General features: G+C 38.8%; 1 protein-coding gene across 2 annotated transcripts; it reads left to right on the top strand.

Moving 5' to 3' along the window:
* The first annotated feature begins 302 nt into the window (after positions 1-302).
* LOC308689538 (uncharacterized protein) lies at positions 303-4,586 on the top strand. Of its 2 annotated transcripts, none has more exons than XM_081363306.1 (3): positions 303-361; positions 1,038-1,173; positions 3,171-4,586. In XM_081363306.1, the coding sequence occupies exons 2-3, from the start codon at positions 1,089-1,091 to the stop codon at positions 4,163-4,165; spliced, it is 1,080 nt and encodes a 359-aa protein (XP_081219432.1). In that variant the 5' UTR covers positions 303-361; positions 1,038-1,088; the 3' UTR covers positions 4,166-4,586. The 2 variants fall into 2 exon arrangements, with proteins under 2 accessions (XP_081219432.1, XP_081219431.1); XM_081363305.1 differs by having other exon boundaries at positions 349-384.
* The last annotated feature ends 7,621 nt before the right edge of the window (positions 4,587-12,207 follow it).

Raw genomic sequence — 12,207 nt, 5'->3', positions numbered from 1 at the left:
ATTCTTCAAAGTGTATTTAAACTTTTTTAGCACAACTGAACATATATGATCTCTGCTTTATTAACTTATAATACATGTTATTTTAACTGGTAAACCAGACTTGTCACTTTTTAATACTGTGATATCTTGTAAATGTTTTCTGCACCCAAACATTGAAGTTTTGCCTTTTAGACAGAATCTCACACTGTTTCATTAGTAATTATTAAAATTGTATATATTTTCACAGTATCAAATATATGTTGTATGTAATATTCTATGCACTTTTGTGATTTTAGACAGCGTGTAATTGGGACTTTTATTTTGGTCTGGCGATATGACGTCATAAGTGTGCACCGCACTGTTGTAATTCGGCTGAAGAAAGGTTGGTGTTTAAATGCATTTAAGGTGTTTATATGAAATCATGCTGTTCAGTCAATTTCATAATATTTACAAGCTCTGTAAGATGAATTAATTATTGTTACATTGTAATGCTTTATTTAATAGTAATGAACGTTTTTTTTGTGAGTATAGCGCATCCACATGAGTAACAGAAAAGGTGCGTCTCATTTTGCTCCCAATATCGTAAATTAGTTAGTTGTACACAGGAATTCGGTGACTGCAGTAATGGGAGAAACGGAGCTTTTCGACACTCCTGAGTTAATTGATTCGTAAAATGAATCACTGATTCAAATTGCTCGATTCACCGCACGCTCACGAGACCTGCTGGTCAATGTTATGAGAACAACATGTAATGAAAACTTAAACAAACCAACTGCAAATGTTGTCATGAAAGTGTAATCTATTAAAAATAATTTTCAAATAATTTAATATAGAAATAAGTCATAACTCTAAATATGAAGTGTGTAATTTGTAGAGCTTGTTTTGAGTATATTTGGCTAATCAGGCCATTTAAGGTCATTGACTATGACTGACTCCCTTACCAGTGTGCGCAGACTACTGAACTAGGGAGCTGATTGAGGTCAGAGATTTAGTTTAGATTTTTTTTTTTTCTGTTATTTATTCTCATCTTAAACATGACATATTGTCCAAACACACAGAAAAACTCCTGGTGAAGCTGCTTACCTGAGATCCACGTGACTATTATAAATATGGCATTCATTAAAGAGGAGAGTGAAGACAAGAAGATTGAAGAAACATTCGGAGTGAAACAAGAAGATACTGAGGAACAAACAGGTTGGTTTCATTCTCAAAGCTAAACCGATACTGTTTAAAATCTCTAAAGAAATTAATTATATTTTTGAAGAATAAAGAAACTAAAGTGGTTTTATTTGACATGGATGAGGAGAGACATGTTGAGATCACATGACCAGACAAATGGTCTACTATTGGGTCATTCCATGTCAAATCAACCAAATTTCAGACACTTCCCAGGCTCAAACTTTTTATTTTGTTAATAGTTTTTCTGTAGAAAGACAAACATAAACTTGAAGTAAGCCAAAATATTTCTATTACTTTAGAAAGATGGCAGCATCATTATTTTATTTTTTACACAGAGATTGGTAGATGTGGCAACGGGGACAGTTAAAAAAATGTTGAAAAAGCACTTGTGTTTTTTGCCTCCAGTTTGCATGCCTTTTAAAGATATCTTAATATCCTTTTAGATTCTGGTTCTTAACAAACATTTATTTTAGTATCTTCATATTAAAGGCCATATATGGTTCAATCCCAGAGATATGGAGATCTTAATGCGGCTGCATGAGTAAATTGGTCAATTGTACACCGTTTCAGTGGTCAAAAACCATATGTGGGCCACTTTGCATATAGCTGATACTTTTTTCTTTTAAAGAGGAATATCTGAAGAACAAATAATGTTGAAACTAGAAATGTATCATATTTTTCATAGAACATACCTGAGTGCCTTAAATATTATATTCCAAAGTTTGCATGTAGATTTTCCCTTGATAAAAATGTTATTTAATAAGAGAAGGTAGAAAAGGGAATGTCGCTACAGTTATGACTAATTTCTGGCATTACCATAGTATTTAATAGTAATATTGAGTGATATTGTATATTATCTAAAGAAAGTAAAAAATGTTTTCTTTCTTATGCTTTCAGGTTTTACCAATTATGATAAGACTTGAATTGTAATGACTATTATAACTGTATGTATGCATATAATATGACGCCAATATTATGCATTTTAATGAATAAAGAGAAAATGAATAATTTAATTATAATATTGTGCTATCCTGTATGTTGTTTAATGAAGATAGAAAATTATGCGTTCTTTCTATCATTAGAAAGGTTAGTCTTGTATTGATAATGATTTATTACTGCTGTGTGCCCAATGATGGTAAAATAATACTTTTTAATGAATGATGGTTTTAAAAAATACATATATTTTTTAATGAATTAAATATGCATTAAATTACAATAACATTTTTAGTGTAATCTTAAATGTAAATATATACAATATTTTCAAGAGAAACATCAGATAACAGTTTATCAGTAAAATGGGTAAGTTTTTAAATAAATCACAACTGACCAGCAGCAGCAATGTACAGAAACAACAAACAAGTCCAACCAGCAGAAAAACAAGCCTTCCTTCAGTTGAGATCAGTTAGGCTTTATACTCTTCTTTTCCTTGAAGACCATTCCCAACCGAGCAGTCATCAGCAGAGGTGATCACCCTCACCTGGCTTTACCTGCACAGAAGGCAGAGAAACGACCACTACTGCCAACTAGTGGCCTGACACACATAACAAACTAAAATATTAAATAAAATTACACTTTAGGTCATAACATGTGCTTCAGACACCAGTCACACTGATGCTGATCCCCATAGCAACGATCCAGACACAGTTTCTCACTCCCCTTCTCAGGGAACCATGTTTATGTTTTTACACTAAGCTGGCGAACGATCTCAGCTAAACACTCCTTATGGCATTGATCCTGCCTTTTGCTCACACAGGGAGCGTTCCGGGACTGATCCCGCCAATGTTACTAGGTCCTCATCCCGAGATCGATCCCAGAATCTGAATCAAAATGTGTTTGCTTTCACATATAAGGCACAATTTTATGGCAATTTTATGGGATCAACTTAAGGGGCTTAAGAAGCATTAGCAGTTTTATGTTGTTGGTTTTGATGCTTTTATGTATAATTGTTTTGATATCTGTTGCTTTGTGCCATTAAACTGGGGTTAACTTTCATTTGTCTTTTTTCACCTTAGACCTGATGATGCTGAAAGAGGAGAGTGAAGTACTGAATGAAATGGAGAAGAATCAATATGAGATTCATTATGATTTCATAACTGAAGAAAATTCTTTCAGTTGCTCACAGAATGACAATAAAGGGAAACCTGTCACATACCCTCAGTGTGGAAAGACTTTTGATCAAGATGAAAACTTTAAAGCCCACATGACAATTCACACTGTAGAGGGTCCTTTCATCTGCCATCAGTGTGGGAAAAGTTTCACTCAAAAAGGAAGCCTTAACAGGCACATGAGAATTCACAATGGAGATAAGCCTTACATGTGCCCACTGTGTGGAAAGAGTTTTAATCAACATGGAAACCTTGAAGTCCACATGAAGCTTCACACTGGAGAGAGGCTGTTCACCTGTCAACATTGTGGAAAAAGTTTCAACCGAAAAGGAAACCTTAATTACCACATGAGAGTTCACACTGGAGAGAGCCCTTTCACTTGCCAACAATGTGGAATAAGTTTCACTGTAAAGGGAAGCCTTGTTAGGCACATGAGAATTCACACAAGAGAGAAGCCTTACACATGCTCTCATTGTGAAGAGAGCTTTGAGCAACATGGAAACCTTAAAGTCCATATGAGAATTCACACTGGAGAGAAGCCTTACGTGTGCTCCCAGTGTGAAAAGAGCTTTGATCAACATGGAAACCTTAAAGTCCATATGAGAGTTCACACTGGCGAGAAGCCTTACACATGCCCTCAGTGTGGAAAGAGTTTTGATCAACATGGGAACCTTAAAGTCCACATGAGAGTTCACACTGGAGAGAAGCCTTACACATGCTCACAGTGTGGAAAGAGATTCACTCAAAAAGGACACCTTGAAGTCCACATGCGAATTCACACTGGAGAGAAGCCTTTTACCTGCCAGCACTGCGGAAAAAGTTTCAAACGAAAAGGAATCCTTAACAGGCACGTGAGACTTCACACTGGAGAGAATGAGTTTCAATCAGCATGGAAACCTTAATGTCCACATGGGAGAGAAGCTGGAGAGAAGCCTTTTATATATGATCAGTGTGGAAAGAGTTTCAGATTTAACATAACCCTAAGTACCACATGAGGACTCACTTAAGAGAGAACTGTTGTCATCAGTGTGGTTCCAGACACCTTAGGAATAACTTAACACCGGAGAGAAGCCTTTTATGTGTTATCACTAAGGAAAGACTAATTCTGGGAAAAATATGCAGTGTTCTTCAGCATCTATGTTTATGCGCATAATGCTGATATTGCATAAAAAAACACTGGATGGGAACGCCAAAATGTGCATAAATTAAAAAAATGAATTTTGCCTCAATGCCTCAAGTAGAAGGCAATTGCTTATCAGATAAGAAAACATGCATAAACTATGATGGGAACACATTTACTGAATAAATTCATCGATGCGCATCAAAAAAGTTGTGACTTTTTTTACTAGCGTACCGATCTCGTTGCACAGCATCTGAAATGCTGTTTTGGACATTCTGAAATGCATGAGAAGTCTGTCATCAAAGTTGGTTGGTCTTACATAACTGCAGGGCTCCAGACAAGGAGCCATTGGGTCCTATGTTTTCTACTTGTTGTAAATGGTCTGAAGAGCGAATTGTATCCTCCATAAGGGCAAGACATTTAGGCTATGTTTGATTTTGCGCTGCTAAAGCGAAACTATATTCACCCGTGCATGTGAAACGTGCTTTACAAATAAGCTTGACGCGCCTTACCATGTCTAATAACAAGCACAAACTGTGTTAAAAAGAATTTGACATGCAAGTAAAAATGTAGGCTATATGTCCTACAGCGTTTTTCTACTTTACCACAGTAAAGAATACAAATATAATAGGCCTAATTAAAAGCGAACCAAGGAAGAAACGTTTATAATCCCCTTAGAAAATGGGTGAGACGTGAGTGAAGATTTGGGAAAAGAAACGAGATTCCACACAGGAATGAGTTACGATCTTTGAATATTCGATTAATTTTTATTTGATAATAGAATATCAAATAGTTTGCGATTATTCTCTAAAATAAAATCTCCATGTATTCGGTGCTGATGCGGTGGTGACGCGTTCATGTAACTAGAGGGTGACACTGCCAATAACGCACATAACAGCTGTCACAAAGAACCGGCAAAAGTAATGATTATGAACGTGTCAAATATAGGCCCCATTTACACTGCATGGTTCAAGTGACCCAATTCCGATTTTTTCCTCTCAAGTGGCACAGATCGGATATGACCGGTGAACGTGTAAGCAGGAAAAAAACGCATGGATTCCGATTTTCTCAGATCGGATTCAGGCCTCATTCATATGTGGTAATAAATCGGATATGAATTGGATACGTGCATTTGCGTGTGCCATGTAAGCAGACAAATCGGATATTCCCCAGTAAATGCGAGTTGTACGTCATTAAAAAAAGTGATAGGCTACCACCAACTGAGAACACATGACTTCTTATAGGCGCGATGGAGGTCGAAGGCTCAACACAGTGGAGTAGCCAATTTTTTTTTTTACACCTTACGAGAGCAATGTTTTACTGACCTTTGAAAATAGTGCGGAAAGCAAAACACTGGATTATTAGAGATGCGCAGATGAGCTCCAACGTCACGCGAATCCGCAGCCAAAAACAAATCATCAACCCGACACTCACCCGCACCAATAATTTTCTCTGATTTAAGTATCCGCACCCGATGGTCAAAGTTATTATTCTTATGTGTTGTTACACGTGAGGATAAATGGATGATCATCACCTTCAACAGCGGACTCGAGGCGACAGTTGATGCGCGCATCTCTAATGGTAACATAAAACACTGATGAATGAGTGCTGCTTTTAAATGAACATTTCTTTAAAACAAAATTTATTTGACAGAATTTAATTTTCTTAATGGCATAAACAGGCTTTACTCCCTTGAAACTTAAACTGGAATGGAACATGCTCATATTTTAGAGAATGTAGTTAATATTTTCGTTAATAATGATTTATCTATCCACCTGCGACCCACCCGAAATTAATCAGAATGTTATTTTTATTAGCCTACTTGACCCGCCCGATCCGCGGCGGATTATCTGCAGAGCCCCCGCGGATATAACCGCGATCAGCGTATCACTATAATAATTTTCTCTGCTTCTACATCCATTGCATATCGAGCTGTTTTACTTCATTTTACAGGCCAGAACGTCTATATTTGGTTGTTTTGGCAGTGTATAGTGTAAATGCAAATATCGGATACGGGTCACTTTTAAAAGATGATGTAAGCGGGTCGTCAAAAAAATCGGATATAGTCAGCAAATCGGAATTGGGCATCAAGACCTGCAGTGTAAATGCAGCCATATAGCAAAGAGACATTTTAATTGTTTATTAATAAACTACTGTTTTCTGTGTCACTGTCGGCTGCAAAGATTAAGTTGACAATGCTGACTCGTCATCTTCGCAGTGAACGCGCCCATAGAGAGAAATGCACATTTTCTATGGATTAGCCTATACGCAGAGAGTAGGCTAGTTGATTTCTTATTGTTTTGAATTGTTTTGTTTAAAAGGAGACAATTCAAGTTTTCTATATGGAATAACTAATGGAATATTGTTGAATTGACTGATAATCGGGTGACCAGATCGCAAATCAGAATTCAAAGCCGACAAAGCTTAAATGTATGGGCTAACGCACAACTCTCTCATTCGTTGTGAATCCCAATGTTTCCATGGCTGTGATGTAACATTTAATTGCTAACTTATTATTTATTTTGTAAACAAAGCTTTGTGCTTCACTTGTGTCATAATATTAATGTAAAACAGCATTCACATACAAAAAAATTGTTTTGGCGGACCATCGCTGGTGCTACTTGGCCATCGTGGTGGTGCGGTTGTCAAGTTTACCGGCACAGCCCTAATTATATTATTTTTACCTTTATACACTCAAGAATACATTCATTCCAGACACGGAAGACGCTCTGATTTGAATTTACAACATATTTAGTTTGCAGTATTTCCAAATGTCGTTTCTTTTATTTCTCCTTAAGACGAACCCCGGCTGGCCGTCCATCGGTCCCTTTCTCTGTGTCAGACTTAACTTTGTTTGTTTTCGTTTATCTCCTACCTAAATAATGTTGCGAGTGGGGCTTGAGGAATTGACGTTGCCTGCGTCTGTGCAGTGCAACCTGATGCAGCCCCTGAAGTGAGACACAGGAAACAGAAATACTACAAAATTTAATTGCTCAAAGTAAAAAAATATCATACTTGATTATGTTAGTTTTAATTATAAAAAAAAAGAATAAAAAAAATATTTAAAAATGTTGCAGAAGCACTTGTTCCTTTGTGAACTGCCTACCTCTTTGCACTTCAATAAAAAAGACTTTGTGGTATTTGGCATATCTGTTTTTGCAGTAGTTTTTGGGGGGTTCTTTTTCCTGTAAAGATATCGAGATATATATCGTATATCGAGATATAGCTAAATATATCGCCCAGCCCTATCAGGGGCATAAAACATATGGGCTAAGTTTTTATTTGATTTGCACTGTGCGCTAATACACACACACACACACATATATATATATAATGTATAGTGCTTAACAATTTTTTTTAGACCACCACCCAATGTAAGGTTTGTACCACAGATGCCCTAAACTAACAGTGTTGGTGATTACGAAAATAATTTTTTAAGTTTCTGTAATGGTTAATCCACACCAGTATGTGTAAGCTCTTAAGTTCACAGTAGTGTTTCTAAAGCTAAAATATAATGTGGATTCAAAGTGGTAAGTGTTAAGTAAGTTAGTGGATTCAAAGACCGCACAAACATTTCATGTAAAGCAAATCTTTGGGAACAACTAGAAACTATTTGGAAGTCAATAACAACAGAGACTGTGGAAAAGTACATGTGTGACCCTGAACCACAAAACCAGTCACATGGGTCAATTTTTTTAAACTGAGATTTGTTGATCATATGAAAGCTGAATAAATAAGCTTTCAACTGGTATATGGTTTGTTAGGATAGGACAGTATTTGGCCGAGATACAACTATTTGAAAATCTGGTATCTGAGGGTGCAATAAAATCGAAACATTGAGAAAATCGCCTTTAAAGTTGTCCATTTATGTTTGCAATTGTGCTGCATTCACTCACAAAAATAAATGTTTTATATATTTACGGTAGGAAATTTACTAAATATCTTCATGGAACATGATCTTTACTTAATATCCTAATGATTTTTGGCATAAAATAAAAATGGATAATTTTCATGCATCAATACATCATTCAATGTATTGTTGGCTATTGCCACAAATAAACCTGTGCGACTTGTAACTGGTTTTGTGATCCAGGGTCACTGTGATGGCCACAGCCATGGCCTCACAACCAGTTCAAGAGCGGTAACCTCATGCACTTATATTTTTCCTGAGTCTATGCTGTTTTTCTTTAGGATTAGTTTATATACTTTTTCATACACATTATACATTTGTAGTTATTTATTTAGTTATAAATAACTTACAGGACACGTAGTTCATTTCACATACTTTATACTTTATTTAGTTGACCATACAGAAGTATATTTTTGGGAGCGCGCACCATTAGTTACTTTTGGATTGTCATTCTGTTTGTATAATTATTTGTTTCTGAGCTTACCAGTGTTGGATTCCACACCCGGGAGAGATCCAGGAAGTCGGCTGGCTTAAAGGGGTGGCGCTTGAAGCAGGAGCAGCTTTATAGGGGAGGTGGCCTAATTGGACACTACCATTGTTTATGTTGTTATGGGTGTAGCTCATTCTCTCCTTAGATATGTTGGGTTTAGATTTATATTATATTGAGTATTTTTGTTGAGTTAAGGTTAAGTAAAAGTATATTTCTTTTGGAATAAGTTTTAGGTAGATTTTGCTGTTATTTGTAGTTTATGTAGTAGTGTTGTTAGTCTTCCCCTGTGTGTCAAAATTGGTCTGATCAGCCAATATATAAGTCCCTGTTGTTTCTTGTGTAGGAAGTTAGTTGTATTTTGAGTCTTTTATGTTCAGAGCTCTAGTTACTGTCTGTTTATTTGTTTTGTTTTTGGCCCAAAACTTTGTCTTTATTTTTTTGTTATGATTATTGGGAAATTAAAATCCTTACTTTTTGAACTTTCCTTGTGACTCCTCTTGCTTAACTGCTTGGTCCCTGACATATGGTGGCAGCGGTGGGACTAGCCAGTTGAGGAGCGCAGGGTTTTTTTTTTTTTTTTTTTTTTTTTTTTTTTGTGAAACATGCGAGGAGGGAGAGTGACAAGAGGCGGCCAGACAGGGAATAAGAAGACTGAGTCAACCCATATGGAGAGAGGACACCGGGTGGAAGGTGAGGACGCAATGGAAGGTGAAGCACTAAAGGGAGCATCAGGTGGTGAGGATGAAGATGGCAGAGAGCCAACGCTGAGTGACCTGGCTGGGATCATGCGGTCATTTATGGGTCAACAGGAGACCAGAGAGGCTAAATTGAGAGAGGAAGCTAACCGCCAGGAGTACCAGTTCAAAGCACTACAGCATCAGTTTCGCCTTCTGCAGGAGGAGGTAGAGGTTCGCACATCTCCAGTACCAGAGCCTGCTTCCACAGTGCCAGATCCTTCTGAGGACTATGATTTGAATGTGGATCATCCAAAGGCCCAAGCCTCACCCTCTATAGAGTTGATCCACCCCACCATGTCTTCAGCAGGTCAGCCTCGATCTTTTCATGAGCCAAGACTGGAAAAATTAACAGAAAATGATGATGTTGAACATTTTTTAATCACCTTTGAGAGAATTGCAGTGGCATGTCGGTGGCCAAAAGTGGACTGGGTTTTTCGTCTCCTCCCATTGCTGACGGGTAAGGCCAGAGGAGCCTATGTGCATATGGATGTAGATGATGCTCACGAATATGATAAAGTGAAAACAGCAATTCTGAAAAAATATGATATTAACCCTGAGACCTACAGGCAGAGGTTCAGATCTCTCTATGTGGAACCTGAGGAAAGCCCCAAGGAGCTGTATGTGAGGCTTAAAGAGCTGTATGTAAAATGGATCCAACCGCAAGGTAAAACACTTCATGAAATTAGTGAAATCCTGATCATGGAACAATTCTTGAGAATGCTGTCTCCTGAGCTTCAGGTTTGGGTAAAGGAGCATGGGCCGAAATCTGCTGCTGAAGCTGCCACACCTGCTGATGTGTTTGTTCTTGCCCGGAAAAAGGGTCAGCCATGGAGTAGTATGGGTGGGAAGGCTGGTAAGGACGGCCATAGGCCCATACCCCCTCAGTACCAACAGAGGCCGGTGCAAGGAGTGGGTAAGCCCCCCATGAGGGAAAATCAATATACATCACCTAGAGCTCCTAACAGAACGCCCATTTGCTACTTGTGTGGACAGGAAGGTCATGTGAAACCAATGTGCCCAAAGAATCCAGCCAAGCTGACCCAAATGTGTTTTATTCCACGCCAGAGTGCTAACCCTGAATCCAAAGGTAATCACACCATGAAAATGACTTGGGTTAAAATCAATGGGGAAAACCTCAGAGCCTTGATTGACACTGGCAGTACTCAGACCCTTGTACTGAGAAAATATGTACCAGCTAATGCTATCTGTACCCTTGAGACTGTCCCTATTTGCTGTGTACATGGTGACGAGAAGCATTACCCCACTGCTGATATTTATCTGGAGATAGAGGGACAGATGTATCTGTTAAATGTGGGAGTTGCGTATCACTTACCTTTCCCTGTAGTTTTGGGTGAAGATCTGCCAGTACTTTATGACTTGATAAAGCCGGTACAAAGTTGTAATGTGGTCACTAGGGCACAAGCTAAGCAGGTGGATGTAGACTCCATAGCCCTTAGTGCCTTGCCCTTCTATAATGAAGAGTTTGAGACAGGTCCCGGGAAAGCTCACAAGACTCGTAGTCAGAGGAGGCAAGACAAATTTCAGGGCACGGCTATACAACCATCAGCTGAGGTTACTCCTGACATGTCCCTGGGGTTTCAAATACCTACAGATAAAATGCAAATGCAGGAAAATGATCCAACTTTGTCTACCCTTTTGCAGAGAGCACGAGGAAGGAAGCAGGAGACCAATACTAATGGTGAGCAAGATGAGTATGTTCTACAGAATGGTGTTCTTTACCATCAGAATGGCCAGGTGAAGCAGCTAGTGGTCCCACAGGTGGCCCGAGAAATAGTACTTAACTTGGGTCACTCCATTCCCTGGGCGGGCCACTTAGGGAAACATAAGACCACAGCTCGTATTAAGCGCCATTTCTACTGGCCAGGTTTGCAAACTGATGTCGCCCAGTTCTGTAGAAGCTGCTCTCAGTGCCAAAAGACATCAATGAAAAGTCCCTCCAAAGCTCCACTTCAACCTCTCCCAGTTACAAGTATTCCCTTTGAGCGTCTTGGGATGGACATTGTTGGTCCGGTGGAGAAAAGCAAAACAGGAAACCGCTTCATGTTGGTAGTAACCGACTATGCAACCAAATATCCAGAAGTCTTCCCATTGAAATCAGTTAAAGCAAAAACTGTGGCTTTTTCCTTGGTGCAATTTTTCTCAAGAGTGGGTTTCCCTTGTGAGATTTTAACGGACCAAGGCACTAATTTCATGTCAGTACTTTTGAAACAGGTTTATCAACTCCTCGGCATAAAGAGGGTGCGCACTACTCCCTACCACCCGCAGACAGATGGGCTGACAGAGCGGTTCAATCAGACCCTCAAGCAAATGCTCCGTAAGTTTGTGAATGAGACTGGATCTGACTGGGATCACTGGCTCCCCTACCTCCTCTTTGCATACAGGGAGGTACCTCAGGCTTCCACAGGTTTTTCCCCTTTTGAATTACTCTATGGTCATGAGGTGAGGGGTCCTCTGGCCTTATTGAGGGACACTTGGGGAGGAGATCAGGGGAAGGAAGGGATCATTAATGTAATCTCTTATGTTGTCCAGATGAGAGAGAAACTGCAGCGAATGGGGGAACTAGCCCAGATACATATGCTGGAGGCCCAAAAGCACCAAAAGACTTGGTATGACAAGTCAGCTCGACAGCGAGGCTTTCAACCGGGCCAGAAAGTCCTGGTTATGTT

The sequence above is a fragment of the Scardinius erythrophthalmus genome, assembly GCF_964197995.2.
Source record: "Scardinius erythrophthalmus genome assembly, chromosome: 4".
Taxonomy (NCBI): domain Eukaryota; kingdom Metazoa; phylum Chordata; class Actinopteri; order Cypriniformes; family Leuciscidae; genus Scardinius; species Scardinius erythrophthalmus.
The sequence above is the reverse complement of the archived record's forward strand: the minus strand, read 5'-3'. Positions and strand labels throughout refer to the sequence as shown.